We start from the raw sequence: 21,769 nt of genomic DNA, 5'->3' as shown, positions 1-21,769 counted from the left end.
CACAGAACTTTGAGATATTGTTATTCTGCCCAAAAATAGTGAGAATTTATTTTCTAAGTATAAATTCTATTTTTTGGAATAATAATTCTACCGGTTTCTATCAAAGAAAGAATTTTGCTTTCCCACAAAAAATAAAATAAATAATTTTTGGTTTTTTGTTTGATTCGAATTCGTTTGAGCCCACACTCGAAACAATTCATGGTATGAGAATAGCGAAGAAAGTCGTTCGGTTGAAATTCGAGAACGCAAGGATCCGTCTAGCCAAAAACACAGATGCAATTTCAGACAAAAGCTTATGGTTATAAATATGACAATCCAACTCCGTTCTAAATATTTTAATTTTCCACTGTTTAAGAAAATTATTTTCAAACTATTTTTTCAACAATTGGTATCAGAACTAGATTGTGCTATTTTTGTAGTATAAATCGATACCCAATTTTTTCTCTCTTCTTCATGCATGATTAATTTTTGATAATATATGACATTTTTGTAATTATTAGCATGTTTAATGATATGTATGTGAATGAATGTGTGCTATTATTTTATTATATATGATAAAATAATTTTCTCAAAGTTGTGGTTCCTAGAAAATTGAATGTAATTATTAATTATTTTCTAGTATGTAAATTAGACCGTGAACTATCATCTTTATACATGATTTATTTTATTATTTTAGAATAAATTATGTGAGTCGAAAACGGACATAGGAATTTTGTAACCTATATTTTTTTTACGAAACTTTGAGAACCGAGACGCATCTAGGCTGATTGAGACAATGCAAACCCGACCTAGTCAAACTAATAGTAGATTGACAGTGGTTCGAAAGTAGAGGTTGTTGATGGTTTGACGATGATGATCGATGGCAAGGGTCGACGGCGGAGGTCGACAATGGTGACTAGTGGCAGTGGTCGGTAGCAGCTTGGTAATGGTCATCAGTAGCTGCAATGGTGCGACAACAGTGACGAAAAAACAACAATGATGACAACGTGAACCAGTACCACAACAGAAGTCTGTGGTGGCAAAAATAAAATACCTAAAGTATGTTTTGGGGTGAATTTTATATTTTTATTATTTTTCTAGGATAGAATCATGGAAACTTTGGCTAGCCAATTTTATTTAAATTTTATGCTTTTATATGTGATAACACGATGTTATTTGACTACAAATGTATTTTCATGCATATGTATGATAAGCATGCCATATAGTTTAGGGAAAGAATGTATATGTACTTGTCATGCATACATTGATCATTCATTATTGAAACCAGACATTAAAAACCTTGCATGTTTTTAAAAGATTGAGTGGGAGAAGGTCCCTAAACAAGACCTGTGACCTCCATCAATGGTCTCTTATAATCGTATGATAGTTGGTCGGCCCTGTTGTATATCAATGTTAATACATGGGACGACAAACCCTAATATATTTAACTAAGGTTATCACCCCTCTCTTTCCTAGTTGAACTAGGATTTTGCTTTTATATTGAAATAGACTTCTACTAATTCAACAAGGGTTTCACTTCTTCTACCGTTAGAGCAAACACTAAACTTTAAGATTTTCTTCATTCTGCCCGAAAATAGTAAGAATTTATTTTCTAAGTATAAATTCTATTTTCCGGAATAACAATTCTACTGGTTTCTATTAAAAAGAGAATTTTTTCCACTGAAAGTAAAGTAAATAATTTAAGGTTCTGTGTTTGATTTGAATTCATTCGAGCCCATACTCGAAGCAGTTTGTGGTACAATAATAGCGGAGAAGACTATTCAGTTGAAGGCTGGAAACGACAAGGATCCGTCTAGCTGAAAATACACGTTCAATTTTGAAAAAAGTTTATTACTATAAATATCACAAATAGACTCGGTTTTTAAAATTTTAATTTTTCACTATGCAAGAAACCGTTTTCGAACCATTTTTTTTCCAACAATGATACAATTTGAGAAAGTGGTGCTAAATACAAGCACCATAGACAAGTTACAAACTCTTTGATTTGAAACATTCAAGGCTTCAAAATGTAGTTGAGAATACATTCGATGTTTTAGAAAAATATTTTCCATTTTAACAATATCATCTCAATATAACATGAAAAAATAAGGTTGAATGATACTAGCATGTTACATATTTCATAACTTAAATCATATGTGGAATCGAGATGATCCATACTTCGAGTAGTACATGGAAGAAAGAGATCTTGGTAATAGTAATAGTGTAAATTCAAATTCAAATGATGATAAACTCGATCAAGGACCAACATATGATATGATAAGGAGCATATGTTAAATATTAGAAGGGGAATAACCTAACAAATATACATTAGAACAATCAGATAAAATTGCATATAATATATATTGTTCTTGTTATTTTTATTAGTAATTGTATTATCAACTACCTTTTTAGACTAACATAATACATATGATGATTTGATTTCAATTTTTATTACTTGTTTTGAAATTATTTTTATCATACTAATAAAATTTTTTATAGTAATTAATATTTTTAAAAATATAAATTATGTAATTGTGTAATTATAATTTGTACTACCAAATATGACATAGGGAATTACGATGTAATTACACTCTATCAGTTAAACACGTCTAGGAAATTACAATTCTTTGTAATTACAAGAAAATGTAATTATTATCCTAGTCATTAGACTTAGAAGTGTCCTTGGGTGGGTTCGGGTCATTCCCAAACAAAATTTTAGGCCATTTGCTAGGCTAGACCCGACTCAAAAAATGGGTCTAAAATTTTACTCAAACTTGGCCTGAATAAAAATACTAAAATGCGGGCCCGGCCTGACCCACTCGTATTTATTTTTTTATATTATTTTATATATATATTTAAAAATATAATACATCAAAAATACTAAAAATATTAAAATAAATGTTTCCCTAGAAATTGAAAATAAATTTTAAGAAAATATGTATACTTAAATAACATTAAGATAGGTGCAACTTAACAAACAAATACTTCTAAAATTATAACAAAATTAATAATAAAACAAGAGTTATACAATATCCAAATAATAACAATAAAATAGTAGCAACATAATTGTGAAATGGTAGCAAAATAATGAAAAAGAGAGAGAAGAAAATAGCCCAATATATTAAGATGTCTAATTAAATTTTCATTTAATTACTTTCTTCTATCCAATGAGATCCTAAATAATTTTTATGTACAACCACCTTACAACCTCACAATTATATAATTGTTCACTCTCACTCAAGACATTCTTACTCTACTAGAAAATAAACACTCAATTGAGACCGGCCCATTTAGTTCAACTAGTACTACACTCGATAGGGTTTAAAGAATCGTAAATACGTGCATTAATTCTTTTAAATATACTTAAAATTTCATAACTCTCTTTTAAATATACATTTAGAAAGAAAAAAACTAAAAATATATTGTTTCAACCAGATCTAATATAGAATTTAAGCAACATGCAAGTAAATGCACAAATTAATCATTTTAAGAATTAAAATAAAATAGAAATAATTAATAAAATTAAAATCATTGTTTATCATGTTACATATAATTTTTTTAAATTGATTGGTGAGTTGTCATGTAAATCAATTATTTTAAATACAATAATCAGATAATAGGATGTATAAATAAAATGATTAGATAATAAAATAATATTTTAAATTATCTTTACGAGTTAACATGTTTACTTACTCTTTAAATACATTATCCTAAAACATTTGAATCTGCCAAAATAGAAAACTACCCTTGAGTTAACATACGCATTATTTTAAGAATATATAATCACTTATTTTTTAACTTTATAAAAAATAATTATTTTAATTTCTTATTTAAATTTTAGTCTTTTTTTAGTTATTGAACTTTCATTTTCTTTTTTCAAATTACCTCAAAACATTTGTTAATTTTATTGACCTGACATATACATAGATTTCCACGTAAATGACATATTAATATTTAATTAAAATTAAAAAAAATTAATTAAATACTGACGTATCATTCACATGTATGTCACAATAATTTTTCTATTTATTTTGAGGTGATTTAACAAAAAAAAATTAAGAATTAAAAAAGATTAAAAATTAAATAAAATGTTAAAATAATATTTTTATAAAATTAAAAAGGTTAAACAAGTCATTATATCTTTAAAAAATAATAATAATAATAATAATAAACAAATAATTTTAAAATTTGTTTTCAAGTGTATTAAAACTCAAAAAAATACCATATAAATCAATCTCTCTAAAATACCATATAAAAAAAGCATTGAATGAGCTTGGCATGTGATGACAAAAAGGAGGTTGCAAGGTGTCTAGGAAATGAGGTAGACATGTGCCAAACTGATAATCCATAAGATTAATTTTAATAGATATAATAATAATTTCTCCGTCAAAAAAAAAATTAAATAAATAAACGATAGCTGGTCTAATTAGCCACTTCTCTCAATAATTGGCAGACTTCTACTTTTTTTTCATTTTCTCAAATCTTATCATTATTCGGCAAAAACACCCAAAGAAGGCGAAAACAAAGTGAATCTATTTATCTCCTAAATTCAGGCTTATTTGCCACACCAATCCTCTCTAGATTTGAAGTCATAGATCATCGTGAATGGGCTTTCGTTTCCATAACTTTGCTTCTTTGCTTCTTCTTCCTCATCTTCAATGGCTCCAACTCTTTGCTTTCTTCTGATCCTTTATAGATTACCTATCACCGGCATTCACCTCCTCCTTATCTTCCTCCATTCTCTCTTATAACTCTTCCTTCTCACCGGTTTTCCCGGTTTCAACATAAACCCTGATCTTTCTTTCTTTTCGAAGGTGAATCAAGGGGAAAAAAACACTCAGATCTTTGATTTAGAAACAAGGTATCTTATATTGTAAATTGAACTTATGTAAGTTTTGTAGGAAACCCAGTCTTCTTGTTGTTGTGTTTGGTTGGCTAGAGAAAGTAGGAAAGCAAAGGAAAATATTCAACTTTAAATTGATTAAGCCAAACCGGTATTTAAAAATAGAAACAACCTTTACTGAAACAGGATGAATGATTCAGGTCTTAATGATGATTTTTTTCTTTGTTTTTATATATTTTATTTTCTTCAGTTTTCTCGGTAAAAAAACGGAAAATTTAAGGAATGGCATCGGTGCTGTTGTACCATGTAGTGGGGGATCTGACGGTGGGGAAGCCTGAGTTGGTTGAATTCTGCGATGTAGAGACAGTAGAATCGGCTATAAGAGCAATAGGAGAATCAACTGAGTGTGGGATACCGGTTTGGAAGAGAAGTTCTCATGTGGGAATGATTGAAAACAATGAAATGAGACAACAGAGGTTTGTTGGTATTTTAACTTCACTTGATATCATTTCCTTTTTAGCTAAATCTCAGTGTTTGGAAGATCAGGACAAAGCTATGAAAACACAAGTTTCTGATGTTGTTGTCCCTAATAATACTCTCTTGAAGATTGTTGATCCTGGCACCAGGTTAGTTCATTGCTGCTTATGTTTAATCGCTTGCTCTTCTTTTTTCTTTCAGCTTAAAAATGTTGGAATTTTTACTATTTCAGAGAATTGACCTATGACCTTAACCTCATAGGAATGCGATCATGACTTGAAATTTATGTTGGAGTGGTTTCTTATTATTTCTAGTGGAAGGAGATATTTTTCTTGAGTTCCGATTCTTGTTTTTGAGCGTTGATTGTATGGATCTTCTCTCTATTAAGGGGATATGTGATGTGCCTTTCTTTGGTTTGGTTTGCATCTTGGTCCTTAGAATCATGTACTGCATGTGTCTGTTCATATGAGCTTTACACGATTTGCTTCCAAGGGATTTTGTTACATGTCGACTGAAATAGTTATATCTATGAGGGGTTTTAACACTTGCTCCTTGACCCTAACCTGCAGTGTCTGAGTGCTAGACAATAAAGGCACCTCAGACCCGTTCGGGTGAAGAGCATGCTGGTGCGCTTAGGCACGCATCTTAAGGTGAACAAGGTAGAAAAGCCAGTTTGATTGAACTTTTCTGTAACTCTTTTATTTCTTTTTTTTTTACTGACTATACCTTTATTAGTAATTAGTAAACAATGATAATATCAAACTCTCTACTTTTCAGTATTTGAGTATTCAACAATTGACATGGATATTGGCCCCTAAAAAGAAAATTTTGCATGTTTTGTTGAATAAATTGGATTACTTTTAGAGTTTATTATCTTAAATTTGCAGCTTAAGCTTATTTCATATATATATATATAGGCATATGCACGTACAAATATTACATTTTACTTAACATGGGCGAGTGCTTTTTCTGCACCTTGCATCATAGGCAATATAAGGGTTCTATTGCCTAACGCCTAAGGTGCATCTTGTGCCCTTGACAACACTGATATCTTTATATTTGAGAAAATTTTTCTGAGAAAATATGATTTTGTCCACCCTTGCCTCCGCTCCCATTCTGTTATCTTATTTGTGAAGCTCATTGTTTTCCTTTATGTTTAAGCATATTTACGCGCGCTTCGAATATATTTATTGTTCACTACATAAAATGTTGTTTATGTTAGATTTTTTATGGGATAGGATAACAAAGAGTAAACCTTGAAGCTTGTTGTGCTTGTTGTGCTTGTGGTTTTGTGTGCCCAGCAATAGTTCTATATTTTCCCGTGTTGCTACAAAGCAGAGGTGAAGCCAGAAAATTGCTTTAGGGGGTCGGAAATGAACTATAATTTGGGGGGAGGGCTAAGTGTAATTTTACTATTATATTATTTCGTAATTTCACAAAACCTAAAGGTTCATTTGTGGATAAAAGAAAGTTCATTTTGGTTCTGCCTTTGATGTTCTCTAGCAGCGGTTTTAATTCTTTGTTGTTGGACTAGATTGATAGATGCACTCGAGATGATGAAGCAGGGTGTGAGACGACTTCTTGTTCCAAAGAGCAAGGTATGGAAAGGCATGAGCAAGCGATTCTCAATTCTTTATAATGGGAAATGGCTCAAGAACATTGATAACTGTAGCGGCAACAACCTGATTGCTAATGCCAACCGCCCTTCCTCTTCATCTGCTGCCGCTTACATGCGTGACAAGTTTTGCTGTCTCTCAAGAGAAGACATGATCCGATTCCTCATCGGTTGCCTTGGTGCACTAGCTCCTCTTCCCCTCTCCTCTATTTCCTCACTCGGAGCTGTTAACCTAAGCTATAGCTCAATTGAAGCCTCCCTTCCAGCTGTAGAAGCAACTCAAAAACACCCCGGCGATCCCACTGCAGTTGCCGTTGTGGAGATCACACAAGATGGCCGCCATAAGATTTTAGGAGAAATCTCGGCCTCAAAACTATGGAAATGTGACTATTTAGCTGCAGCTTGGGCATTAGCCAACCTCTCAGCCGGACAATTTGTTATGGGGGCCGAGGATAATGTGAGTTCAAGATTGCTTCCTGATTTTTCAGTTAATTCAACAGTTGAAGATAATAAGGTAGTGAATGGTGGTGGGTCAGCAAGGGCAAGAAAATTCAGTAGTAGAAGCATCGGGTTCAATCCGGTGAGCCCGAGTTTTGGTATGGGGAAGACCATGTATAGGGGCAGAAGTGCACCCTTGACATGCAAAACTTCAAGTTCTTTAGCTGCAGTTATGGCTCAAATGCTATCCCATAGGGCAAACCATGTGTGGGTAACTGAGGATGATAATGACGATGTTCTGGTCGGCATGGTCGGTTATGCCGACATTTTGGTTGCAGTGACCAAGCAACCTGCTGCATTTATTCCCTCAACTCGATCCATCATGGAGCTTGCCTCCGAAATTCAAAGTTGAGTTCCCCTCCTTTTTCACCATTCTGGGTTGGAATATTGTACTGACAGCAGCAGGTGAGTCGTATGGAGCATGTTGGTGAGAGGGATTGGGGCTTGAAAATGGTGCTTATAAAAATTCATATATGTGCTTTATGATCTTGTGACGCTCTTTTTATTGCTTGGTACCAAGTACATTGTTATTATATTATTGAACATGTTACTGTATTACCTCTTTCTTAAATTTAATATGAAAAAGAATATCTATAATGATCTCTCTTTCTTAACATCAATTCCAGGAAAGAATATTATTTTTAAGAAAATAATCTTTTTATAAATAATTTTTTTACCATAAATATAAATTTTATTTTAACTGATAATTTTTTTGATAAAAAGTAGAAATTAAATTTAAATAATAATAAATTCTTTAAAGAAAGTGATGATGTTGGGTGAAGATTTGTCATCTGCGGTTAGATGTTATTGTGGTTCATATTAACGAATAAAACTATTTTCATCTTATACTTTAATATGTTACATTTAAAGAGAAATGGAGAGATCCAGACCAGCAATGAAAATTTGTTTCTATACAAATCAAATCAAATCTAAACAGTCAAATTGATTAGAATCCGAGCTTTGACAATAGAGTCGGTAGTGGGACAATGTGTTGTCTCTACGGCTATCCTTGAGCCAACAATGCATGAATGGGAAAACAACAACCCAGCTTGTCGCCTGAAGACGCCAATGGAGGAACATGTGCTACAGATGCTGGAACCCATTCTTATGTTGTCGCTGCCCCCTCCACAATCTCACATCTATATATGTCTTCTATTTGGTAATTAATGGGTTTCTTTTCTTTTTTTTTCTTTAAAAAAAAAAAAGCTTTGTTTTGCCGACTCCCGATAGTATTCATAGTATTTATTTCTTTAATTTGATTTTGAGTTGATTGCATGCATTTTTGTCCTTTTAGCTAACACTATTGGTTTTCAATTCTTCAGAATCATGGGTTTCTTTTGTACCCGAAGAACTTTTCAGATTTTGCTTCGCATACCTTAAAAAAAAAAACCATTTTCAACGGCTAAATTGAGGGAAAATGTCTTATGAGATAATGTCGTTTTCTTTTTTAATATTTACGGGATTAGGTCAATTTTTTAAAACGTATTAAGTTGGACGTGTTTTTCCAACAACTATCCCACAACTAGTAAATTCCAACTATTACTTCCCTAACCCCCAACGGTAAAAGAAAATCTTTTAAATCCCTCAATTTCATTTTTTTCAATTTTCTTTTAGTTCTCTCTCAATTCTCTCTCAATTATCTTTCAATTCTCTCAACTTCTATTAAAATTGTCTTAAGGTTTTTTTATTTAATTTTGTATTAGGAAATTTAATCATTTTTTAAAATTTTTAATGGTCAATTCTCTTATTCGTTTGGATGACAAACACATTTCGGCCTTCCAATTGCAAATGGTACGAATATGTTTATATTATTTTCAATCTAATTTAATTTCATTATTAAGTTGTTATATTGAAATTTAAAATTTTGTATGGTTTTTTTTTATAATTATGTGGAAGATTAGATTTTAGAGACATATATTCGCAATCTATCTACTCCTCCACCGGTTTTAATCGATACATATTTGAGAGATGCAAGATTCTTTCACAAGGCCCGGATGCTTGCGAGTGTAATTGGACTCCACACTTGTCAGCACATTGGTGGAAAGATGGAGACCCGTAGGGGTGTGCAAAATTTAGGTAAAAATGAAAAAAATTCGGTTAACTGACCGAATTCGATTAATCGGTCGGTTAACCGAATTAATTCAGTTGGGGGTCGGTTAATAATTTTTTGAATTTTCGGTTAACGGTTAATTCGGTTCGAAACCGGTCAGTTAACCGAAAAAATTTAGTTAATCGAAAAAATTAATAAATAAAATTATAATATATAAATAACCCACTATTCGCTCAAACCCAATCCAACATAAACCCAAATACCCAATCTAATATATATTAACCCAAGTACCCAACCCAACCCAACCCAACCCAATCATAAAAGTTACAAATAATTTAATAAATAAAAATCTAAATCTAAATCTAAAACTAAAACTAAAAATAAAAATAAAAAACATATAATTTTATACAAATAATTCGGTTAATTCGGTTAATTTGAGTAATTCGGTGAATTCGATTAATTTGGTTAATTCGGTTAATTTTATACTTTTTTAACCAAAAATTAAAAAACATATAATTTTCGGTTAATTCGATTAACCAACCGAATTAACCGAAAAATTTTCGGTTCGGTTAATTTTTTTGAAAAAATTTCGGTTCAGTTAACAGTTAAAAATTTTGAAAGGTCGGTTAATTCGGTTAATGTTATTTTGGGTCGGTTAACCGATTGAACACCCCTAGAGACCCGAGACACACAAATTCCATCTTTCATGCAGCAAGTGTACAATCACATTGGAGGACATGCACTTACATCTTAGGTTATAGCATGGATGGGCTGATAGTGACGGACTCAATTGTCGCTACTGATTGTAAAGTCATATGCAACCAACTGTTAGTAAAGGTTCCGGACAGGATTTATGGTGCCCAGATAGACATGAATTGGTTGAAAAGAAATTTTGATGAGCCTGATGCAAAGTTGGGTCCACTTAAAAGGGAACAATATGCTCAAGCATATATCCTTAGGATAACCAAGGGTCTTCTAATGTCCAACAAATCGCGAAATCTTATACATTTAAGGTGGCTACTACAATTGGTGGACTTAAAAGAAATGAGCCAACTTAATTGGGGATCAGCGATGTTAGCGATGTTGTACCAATAGATATGTTGGGCGATGCAACCATAGAAAATTAGAAACAATGGTTGCATGCTCCTACTACAACCATAGGTGTGGTACCAACTACCATTTTTACATCCTCGAGTTGACTACCCTTATAGATTCCCACTTGTAACAGGACAAAATTCATTAGATAATATATTTACCATAATAAAAAATTTTAAATATTAAAATTTTGTATTAACGTATTATTTCAATAGGTGGAACCATGGGCCGACTTATGTGGAATTATCGGAGGAGCTTCAAGATATACGGCTCTCCTGTTAGATAAACGATCGGAAGTGGAGGTTAGTATTTCTAAAATTTTAATTATATAATATTGACGCAAGTATTTAAAAATTATCAATAAATATATAATTGAAATTATTATTTTGTACTATAGTTTGAATAGATGTCATACTCTGATCCGAGAATTTAAGCATGCATCCTACCCGAATTCTTGGTGAATCCCAACATCTAGTACGTAATAGTTTACGCTATGGTGGAGATGCACGAATCCAATCGAGTTAGGTGGCAATTCAGGTTTAGGCAAACGGTTCTGCTACCACCCCAAAATATTGGAGACTTGCACAATATCCACTTGTGGGGGAGAATCGAGGAAGATTGAGCTAAATTTCACGTGCAATATATCAACATTGGGGAGCACAGGTATGACTTTTTACCTAATCGCGAACACATTATCGCTCATGAATTATCATACATGTCATGGTTTAGACACCATGGCAAGCCATTTCTACTATCAGTGGAGGCGAGGCGTAGACAACTTCATTCGAGGAGGCTACGACGGTCGCCTAGGACTCCAAGGTCTGGAGCAGGTGCCAAGGTGGGTCCATCATCAGCACCAATGCAACAAGAGGCATCGCCATCCGCACCACTTCCCGATTAGTATGGCTCGACTTATTCTGGTTCAGGTATTTTATTTGCACTACTTTCATTTCATGTTTCTACACCTTCTGTAGGTATAGGGTTTTTTCACCGACTTTGTCCCCAACATATCACACTCTGATGACTTTGACGTATTCGCTGACGACGATGTATCCACCGTCGACGACATTTCCACTTAATTTTACGCCACTAGTGTTTGGGACACCATACACTTATACGTCGCAGTGTTGCAAAAACCTCGAGCATCATTTTTCTACCAAGGTGGATCATCTTCGCAAGCACTTGTTCCTAGAACAGAGGAGAGACGATGACAACATAGAAGCACACTGAACTCAACAACGGATGAAGGAGATGAAGATGAACGCGAAGAAGAAATTCATCTGAGGCAAAAGGTTTGCATATTGTGAAAAATTTTCCTCACGCGAGAATCCTTCAAATATTCCGGGATTCCCGGATAATATTTTCAAAGCACGCGAGTAGGTTTTGCATATTTAGTCGTTCCCGTTGTCAACCTCCCTTTAACAATGTCTACCTCAAACACGAACACAATTAAGAATTCAATTGATTAATCAATTAATTGTACAATTTAATCAAATACAATTTTAATTAGAGAATGTGTACATAAAAGTAAATTTATAATATTCATACATAGACTGATTTATTTGGTCCTATTTTTTTTTTTTATAATGTTTACTTCAAATAGTTAACATTGTTAATTACTTTGATAAAAAAATTAGTTGAATTTTTAAACAAAATACTATTCTAATAAAAAAAAGTACTTTTGCATGATGTGTTGGAATAATTTTTTTCTAAAATTCCACATTTGCTACCAAAATTATCTAATAAATTTATGTCCATTGGAATGTGTTTTTGTTGCATGATCACCATATGAATATTTTAACAGAAAAATTAAATTATCAGTATAGCAAATTTAATAAAAAAACTTATTGGTGTTAAGAATTGGAGTTGAATTGGTAAATTCAAAAATTCGAGGGTTTTAACCCTCAAACACAAACATCATCAAAATGATCTAAACTCCAAAACATTTGTCCCGTAAACCCTAAAAGCATGCCTCCAAAAAACACTAAAACAAATACCCTAAAAGAAAAAGGTAAACATGACCTTAGGTCGTGATACATGTGGACTAACAAGCATAGTTTTCAAAGATAGGTATTAGTATCCAACAGGTATTAGTATCCAACAAGCATGTATCAAAACATGTTGCTTTACAATTGCATTTAATACCTTGAATTGATGCTCCAAATGGCTCCAGATCATCCACAACGACTATAAACAACTACAAATCACTTCCTTGATATAAAAACTCATCAAGAACACTTCAAGACTTGAGTGAGCAATATCAAAACAAAAAGTTTAAGAGAAAATATTTCATTTCTTCATTTTCTTCATTTCTCTTGTACATATTTTTTGAGAGCTTATTGTCGAATCTTTTTTTACTCTCATATCTTTGTATTTAGAGGTTCAATTTTCAAATTCACAACTATTAGAGGTTCATTGCTAGTTTATTTATCTTTTCTTTGTTGTAAAGAGTATAATTAAGGTTTTTGAGGTATAAAACCTTAAATGGATTGTAAAAAGTTTCTAGTTGAACCACAAAAGTTAGAAAATTTTAGTTTGACAACAAAAACTAGGGGAGGAGGTTTTATCTCAGCCTTTTAAAAATATAAAGATTGTAAATGTTATAATTTGTGCTAAAAAATAATTGATTATAATAATCTTCTAAATTATTATTTTTTTTATAAAGGGATAATATTTAGTACACTACTAGTGAAGTTTCTAGACCTAGGGGATTGACAAATGTACTATAGAAGTAATAGTAAAAGGATTATTATTTGATATGTTAGAATAAAAAAGTTGCCAAGTGTCCTTAATTGATAATTTTTTTAAAAATATAGATTAAATAAATAATACACATAGTAATTTCTTAAATTTGTTTGTGGAATTAAAAAACTCTTGTCACCATAAATCATAGTAAAAATATTAAAAAAGAGAAATAATAATTTTTAAGATTATTTATGAAATAAAAAACTACACTTGACTGTTTACTAAATTTTCCCTATTTTTTTTTTGTCATGAAAAAGGTAAAAGATTTTATAATGGAATGAATCCAGATTTTGAGTGTCAAATTTACTATACATATTTTTAAATTTTAAATTTTTTTATACATTTAAAAAAATGATAATAGAAGGACGCCATCAATTATTTGAGTACACTGCTATTTGTTTCTATCATGAAGAAAAAAGCATAATAAAATCTAAAATTTGGTATGATTGAGACGAGAGACTCCAATTTTGACTTGTGGAAAAAGTGGAAGCCAAAAAAGTAAAGTAAATGAGACTTATTTAATAATAAAAGATGTCGGGAAACTTGAAAGTCAAGGAAAACAGACCATAATTGCTTAATCAAAACCACACATTAATCAATTTTTTTTAAATTACAAAAATAGAATAAAATTCAAATAATAAATATGACTAATGCTATTCGAATTTAAACCATTATATATGGATTCTTTTCTACATATTTGTATCCTTTTTTGTTTTGTTTCATTCCCTAAATTAATATAAAATAATGGAGTTTCCTGACGCTTTTGTTTTGGGGTTTTTAAAAACATAAATAAATTAGAAAACAAGTATTTGACGATGGGAATTTTTTGTGAAATCCTGGGTATATAAGTGAAGGATGTGTTGGGATAAGGATGAGAGGGTGATCCCATACAGGGGCATACGTTACATCTAATCAGTAATCATGTCTCATATACTGCATGCTATCTGTTCTCAACCAAATCATTATGTCACCAAATTTACATTAAAAATAGCTAATGCAGTTAATAGATTTGATAATTCATTGATACATTTGAATAACTCAAATTATTTAAACCTTCCTTGTTATTAAATCAAGACTATAAATAGAAGCAATTTTTATTATATGATGCTAAAATGGCCAACTCATTTTGATTGTTACTTGTTTTAAGTAGCACATGGGCTGTTGCATCATGTCTAAATCCTCTCATCATATATACCTACACCTACTCACAAACAACTACACATACTATTTGACATTTCATCATGGTTTTTGTCTTACTTTTATCCTTTTGTTTTTGAAAATTATGTTTAAATTTCAGAATTCACAAATCTTGACATCAAAGATATTTTGGTCAATAAAACATAAATAGCTTGTAGGAGAAAAGAAAAAGGATGCATTAAATAGAAACACATTAATATACAGCTCTAGAAATATTAACACCACCACCTCCATCTTTGAATAGTAGTTGCTAGAGCTTTGATATATATCCAGGTCCAGCCCTAGTACAAATTCAACTTCCACCCACCCCTAGTATTTTTGCTGCCTATACATACCTACATGCATTTATATCAATCCACATCTTTCCTCACTACCTTTTAAATCTCAGCTTCTTAGGCCATTCTACTCACAAAAACCCTAATTTTTCAAAGTTAATTGACATCCGAAAATATTAACTCAATTGCTACATGGAATTGAATCTGACTATTTGAGACCCTTTCCACTATCCTTTTACTATCCTTTTAAGTGAAGGCTACAAAATTCATCAAAATGTGGTAGGCACAACAAGCCAAACTACATAGTTCAATCAAGCAATTCACTTTCCCTTGAGCATCATCTCACCAACATCAAGAGTATTTTATTTATTTGTTTATTGACCTACTCTGACTAAAGATACTGTGGTAGATCAAGTGTGAAGCATAATTAAAGCAGCATCAAACATTACTTCAATTTTAATAATAAAAACAAATTGGTATTACATGGTTCCAAGTTGCATAATGGAATACACCCACTAATAAGTATATTAAACATGAATTAAAAAAAGGTAAACAAGATAACAGTAAAATAATGGACATCTTGAATCTTTGTCATGCCTTACTGAGCACTAACATTAATATATATAATAGCTTTAAATAAAAAAAAAGAAACCTTATAATAACACCCATTAGCTTCATAAACAAGGGTAATGTTTCCTAAATTATCCATATCATATGCCAGGCAATGTTACTACCTTGAAAAGAACAAAAATTATAGACAAAATTGCCAAAAAACCTTAACTGAGAAAACTCCCTATGAAACTTATAAACAAACAAATGAAAGAAAACAGATATTCTCTTTCTCCACTTTCAAACTTGCATCAGAATCAATATTTTTTTTAACTCCTAAATAAATAAAAAAAGAGAGAGTAAGAAAAATAGATAAAACAAAGGTTTAAACTAGAGATGGCATCCAAAGCAGTTACAGGTTTTGGGAGTGAAAGAACAGAAACCAAAGGGTCTGTTTGGAATGTTGCAATTGATAGCATAGCAACAAGGAGAAGGTAAGCAAGCACCTTTAGCTCCACCACAGCATGTACAAACAGCACATATCTGGAAACTCCCCAACTTTCTTCTGCTTTCATTGAACAACATCATCTTCTCTTCCACCAATGGGAACATTTCTGAAGGCCCATTTACCTTCAAACAAACAAATCAACTATGAATCCACAAAAAAAAAGTTCAAAATCTTTGAGATGGAAAGGAAAAGAGATCTACGCATTCAAATGCAAGGTTTTTTGTAACTTACTTGGGCCATGCTTGTAGCTTCATTGTAATTGAAGACAAAAGCTGAAAAGAAGAGAAACAAGAGAAAAAGAGTGACCCCATAACCAGATTTCATGTTTGTAGAAGTGGGTTTTTTTTTTGGAACTGATTTGCTGAACTGATGATAGTGAAAAAGAAAAGCGAAAACCCCAAAAAAGTAAGTGAAATGGAATGGGTATTGATTCTTTTTTTCCTTTTGTTCTTGATTTTGTTATAAAAGAAAAAAAAAAGGAAGTGACTACTTGCGGTATTTGTATTGGGTATAATTTTAATTTAATTTGGTGCAAATCATAAATGAAAAACGATTTATTATGAAACCACACACACCCCCAAATAAAAGAGTTTCTGGTGGTGCTAAATTGAGTGCATCTTAAATGGGATTTAGCTGGAGGAATGGGAAGCCTAAATTAATGGGAACCATGTTCCTTTTTCCCCTGTTTCTCTGTGGAAATTTTTTTACAGAAAATTTAGGTTTGGGTTAAATTTAATAATGTTCTGTATTTAAAATTTATTATATTATAATCTTTTTTAAGGTATCTATATTTATATTTTTTTCCTTTTTGAGAGAAACATCAAGCAATAATCAAAGAAAGAAAAGAACAAGGCAAGCTTAAGACTGAGAGGCAAATTACACCTCAAACCTACAGGCTTTTCCATACACACAAACCTAAGACTCTCTAACATCAATAATTGTAGAACCCAAATGGTCTAAATCTAAAGTAGAAAAAAATGATGTCCGTGAGTTCATTTTATACGAGAGATTCTAGAAGAACGTAGAGTTAAAGATTCAAAAAATTTCAATGACCAAAAATCTAATTGAAATGATGAATTAGGTTGTGATTGCGGTCAAATTCTAATTATGTTTGGATTTGATCAATATTAAAGTTTGAAGGTTGAAATTTAAAGACATTTATCAAATGTTGCTTTGTAAGGAGATTGAAGATGTGAAAATTTGCTAAGGTAGAAATTTGTTGAAATAGCGCAATCCTATATATACAAAATAAAAGGTTCTCGAGAGTTTGTATTACGATAAATAGGGATATAATAAATATATTTATTTTATGATGATTGGGATATAATAAGGGGTAAATTATACCAATAGTTACTCAATTTTGGGTAGCTAACAAAAAGGTCATTTAAGTTTCATTTCAGTCACTCAACTTTAAAAGAAAAAAAACAATCACTAACGTTATCAAAAATTGACAAATCAGTCACTTATTAACATTTTTCGTTACTGTCTTAACGGGACTGCTAATGTGGCAAATTAACTAGCTGATGTGGCCAGTTAACTTGCCACGTTGGTGAAGCAGTGCAAGGGTCAAGGTTTGACACGGGTTTAGGGAAAAAATTTGAAGAGTTGGGTTGGTTTAGGGTAAAAAAAAAACATAAATTGATTGTGATTAAGGGGAGGAGGAAAAGAAAATTCGATTTGGGAAAAAATTAATAGGGATTTATGTTAGAAATTGATTCGGGAATCGATTAACAAGGTTGGTTTAGGGTTAAAAATTGATTCAATAATCGATTAACAGGGTCTAGGGTTAGAAATTGATTGCCATTTTTTGTTTAGGGAGAAAAGAAGACAAAACGAGAAACCTATTAGTGTTTTTGGTTCTCAGCGAAAATGGTCAATAGAAGAGAAGTTACTGTGACATCCACTGTAACGGGTAGTTTCTATATTTAGTCTTTGATTTTTTTGATTTAAGGTTAGTTCAATTTTGGGTTGTCTAGATTTAAATTTTGAAAAATGTTGCATCCTCATGGGGTTATTTCGATTTAGTTTTTGATTTTTTGGATTTATGGTTATTTTGATTTTGGTTTCATTTGTTATTAACAAGCATTAAAAAAGATTTTGATTTCATTTGTTATTCACATAAGGTTTAGGGTCTGTTTATTAAAGTGAATGGCAGATATTGCGTATAGTATGCCATGTGCATGATGTTGTGTATGTCATGTTTATTGTTTGTATCAAACTGAATGGCAGATACTGTGTATAGTATGCCATGTTTATTATTTGCATCAGACAATATCAAGTTTGGTTATTGTTTGGTTATTAAGAGACAAATTTGTTCCTAGTTTCAAACATCAATTAGATTAAATTTGTTCTTTAGCTTCTATATTGTACTGGTTATTGTTTGTCATATGCATGATAGAAATGGTTTTGTTTGTATTAAATTATTTTTGTATTGGTTATTGTTTGTCATGTTGTATTAAATTGTTTGGTCATTGCGTATGTTGTATTAAATTGTTTGGTTGTTGTCTGCCTTTATTGACTATAAAATTTGTTTGGCAGGTTTAATTGATGATAATTTTAATGAGAGTGAAGAAGAAATATATGATTTCTATGTGTCTGTTAATGATGTTTATTATAGTGATGTGTATAATAGGATAAGGGTTAATCTAGATGGTTCAAATATGAATAATATAGAAGTAGGGGAACTGTGTGATAGTGACGATTTTGAGAGGTTAGATAGTGCACATGAATCTGACTTAGATGGCCAAAATTGGCCTGAGTTCAACCTAGACAATGACATGAGTAGTTGTAAACTTTAGGTTTAAATGTTATTTAAGTCTAAAGACAGTCTAAAAGAAGCTGAGAAGCAGTATGGTAGGTTGAGTAGTTATTCTATTAAGTTCCAAAAAAATGATCTAAAGAGGTTAAATGTAGTCTGCAGTGAAAAATATTCTTGGTTCATATAGGCCTCTAGACTAAACCCTAATGACCCTACTGACTAGACTTGGCAAATTGAGAGTTCAAACCCTAACCATATTTACTCTAAAGTCTATAAAAATAATAATGTAACCTCAGCTTGGATAGGTCAACATTATAAAGAAAAATTCATTGTTGATGTTGATTATTCTTTGACACCATTGCAACAATATGTCAAAAGAGATTTATTTTGCCATGTCTCACTAACCAAATGTAGGAAGGCTAAACTTAGGCACTGGAATTAATTGAAAGAGCTCATAAGGCTTAGTATGAGAAGACTTGTGAGTATTTGTTGGAGGTTAGGACCCAAAATGAGGGGACAACAACAATTTGTTATCTAGATAATAGTTTGTTTCAAAGGATGCACTACAGGTGTAACAGCCTAATTTTCAGTGGTGTCGGAACAGTGATTCGAGATCACTAAATCCGACAAATGAGTAGGAAATATTATTAATTTAGTGAGTATAAGTTAAATGTGAAGTTAGGAAAAAATTTGAAATAGTGAATAGTGTACTAAAAATAAATACTAAAATAATTAGAATCGAAAACGAGGTATCGAGACCTCGGGAATTTTAAATCGAGCCATAAATATTTTTATAAATATTTATGGAGTGTTAATAAGTTAGTATTAAAGTTTCGTGAAGAAATTTTAAAGTTCTGATAGTTAATTGAACAAAAAGGACTAAATTGTATCAAATGTAAAATTGTGGGAAATGATTAAATAGCTTAAATGATAAAAGAAAGAGGGTTTAAAAGGGAAATAGACCCAAAGTATATTTGGGCTGGACGGCAAGAGCATGAAATAAGCAAGAAAATAAGGAGAATTAAGGGTAAAATTGGAAAATTGCAAAATTTACTTAATAAAGCTAGGACTAAAGTGGAATTATCTAGATTTCTCTTTATTTTTCTGCATTCTCATCAGAAAAAACGCCATGGAAGAGTTCCCTTAAGCTGTTTTTTCATATTTTTACTTCAATTAAGTTCAATTCTTGATTATTTCTTGAAATTTTTGTGTTTTTATGACTTTTACAACTAGGTCCACTTGTTGAATTCATTAGTTTTTGATTCTATGAAAGAAATTGAAAGTTGCTATGAATATATGCTGGAATTATATGATGATCTGGCATGGAATTAGAGCTTCAAATTGTTTATATGCTGATTTTTTTGAAAGAATTGAATAGAAAGTGAATGTTTGGGACCTAATTGTAAAAGAGTTTGAAGTTAGAGTTTTATGTGGAAATTATGAATTTCAATAGTTATGAAATAACTTATAATGTCTAGGAAAAGTATTAATTGAGAAAATTATCTTAATTGAGGGGTTAATTGAGTAAGAACTGAATTGTATGAATTGTGAAATTTGGGGCAAAATGGAAATCAACATTTTGCACTAAAACTGTTTTGGACAGCAGCAGTAGTCTAACTTTGAAAAATCACCAAAAATTGTATAAATGGAATTAGAGGATGAATAAAATATGAAATTAAAGCATATTGAGTATAGTTTCTTATAGAAGAAATGATGTAAGCAATTGATTGTAAATCATGAGATATTATGAATTTTGTGAGACAAGGTCAAAATGATTTCGGGTTCCCCTGTTCTGATTTTGTAAAATCATAAAAAATTGGATAAAAATAATTATGGGATTAAATTTATATGTTTAGAATCTTGAATGAGTCTATTTTCAATAGAAATAAGCAAGGACATCATTCGAATCCTGTACGAGAAGATAATTATTTTTTAGTGAAGAAGGGTCGGAACTGTCAGATAGCAGAACAGGGGAGACTTCAATGAATATACTGTATTAATTGGCCCAACCAAAAATTATGAAATTTTTATGGTAAGAATACATATGAGTCTAGTTTTTGGGAAAATTTATGGATCTTAATTTAGAGTTCTGTAGCTCAAGATAAAAATAATTTAGTGACTATGACACAGATGGGCAGCTTGAATATTCACATAAGTAGATAGTGAAAATTATGGATAATGTTACCTACAAGTGTGTTGTTTATACTAAGGATGTGGATGGAGAGGAGGAGGAGGAAAAATATACATATATATATGAATGACTCGTGTATAAATTGATCACATGCCCGATTATAATCGATAAGTGTTGAATTAGAAATGATATAATGATTTATTTGGAATATTTATTATGAAATTATGATTATCATTATGATACAAAAATTGAACTTGTGAGTTTATATGGCTAAAATTTTAGTGATTATTTGTTAATTTTATGAATTTCATGATGTGTTATTTCATATGTATTGATGATAAAATCGTGAATAATGTAAAAGCATGAAAATTGAATAAATGATCAAATTGAGCATTTCAATTCAGTGACAAGATGAATTGAAGGAAAAAAACCATGGTTGGACCATGGCAACAAGTGATAAGTGATAGCTTCGGCTACACTTGTCTGATCAAGGAAAAGTGAAAGTGATAAGTGATAGCTTCCGCTACACTTATCTGATCAAGGAAAAGTGAAAGTGAAAAGTGATAGCTTCGGCTACACTTATCTGATCAAGGAAAAGTGAAAGTGATAAGTGATAGCTTCGGCTACACTTATCTGATCAATGACAAATGACAAGTGAAAAGTGGTAGCTTCAGCTACCTGATCAGTGAAAAGTGGTAGCTCCGGTTACCTGATCAGTGAAAAGTGGTAGTACCGGCTACCTAATCAGTGAATAGTGGTAGCTTCAGCTACAAGTGACAAGTGATTTCCGTACAAGACCATATTTAGGATATGACATCGGTGTGATATATGCTACTATATAAGATCATATATGGGATATGGCATCAGTGAGATATGTGATTCGTGTAAGACCATAACCGGGCTATGGCACCGATATGTGATATGTGATTACGTGTAAGACCATAGCTGGGCTATGGCATTGATAGATGAATATGTGTAAGACCATATCTGGGCTATGGCATCATTATGTGAAGATGTGTAAGACCATAGTTGAACTATGGCATCGAGAA

General features: G+C 31.5%; 2 protein-coding genes across 2 annotated transcripts; one reads left to right on the top strand and one right to left on the bottom strand.

Annotated features, from left to right (window-relative positions):
* Nucleotides 1–4,387: 4,387 nt before the first annotated feature.
* On the top strand, nt 4,388–8,026 carry LOC107912955 (CBS domain-containing protein CBSX6). The gene is made up of 3 exons (XM_016841357.2): nt 4,388–4,840; nt 5,073–5,448; nt 6,834–8,026. The coding sequence occupies exons 2-3, from the start codon at nt 5,105–5,107 to the stop codon at nt 7,762–7,764; spliced, it is 1,275 nt and encodes a 424-aa protein (XP_016696846.2). The 5' UTR covers nt 4,388–4,840; nt 5,073–5,104; the 3' UTR covers nt 7,765–8,026.
* Nucleotides 8,027–15,427: 7,401 nt separating this feature from the next.
* On the bottom strand, nt 15,428–16,709 carry LOC107912954 (uncharacterized). The gene is made up of 2 exons (XM_016841356.2): nt 16,063–16,709; nt 15,428–15,953 (listed from the first exon to the last, which is right to left on the bottom strand). Exons 1-2 carry the CDS (start codon nt 16,153–16,155, stop codon nt 15,714–15,716), a joined length of 333 nt encoding a protein of 110 aa, XP_016696845.1. The 5' UTR covers nt 16,156–16,709; the 3' UTR covers nt 15,428–15,713.
* Nucleotides 16,710–21,769: the final 5,060 nt, after the last annotated feature.

The sequence above is a fragment of the Gossypium hirsutum genome, chromosome A13 (assembly GCF_007990345.1).
Source record: "Gossypium hirsutum isolate 1008001.06 chromosome A13, Gossypium_hirsutum_v2.1, whole genome shotgun sequence".
NCBI lineage: Eukaryota > Viridiplantae > Streptophyta > Magnoliopsida > Malvales > Malvaceae > Gossypium > Gossypium hirsutum.
Note: the sequence above shows the minus strand (reverse complement) of the source record. Positions and strands in the feature narration are given on the sequence as shown.

Coding starts and splice junctions, on each gene's coding strand:
- LOC107912954 (XM_016841356.2), bottom strand. CDS start 16,155: ATGAAATCTGGTTATGGGGTCACTCTTTTTCTCTTGTTTCTCTTCTTT. Junction 15,954..16,062: donor AAGCTACAAGCATGGCCCAA/GTAAGTTACAAA, acceptor GTTTGTTTGAAG/GTAAATGGGCCTTCAGAAAT.
- LOC107912955 (XM_016841357.2), top strand. CDS start 5,105: ATGGCATCGGTGCTGTTGTACCATGTAGTGGGGGATCTGACGGTGGGG. Junction 5,449..6,833: donor ATTGTTGATCCTGGCACCAG/GTTAGTTCATTG, acceptor TTGTTGGACTAG/ATTGATAGATGCACTCGAGA.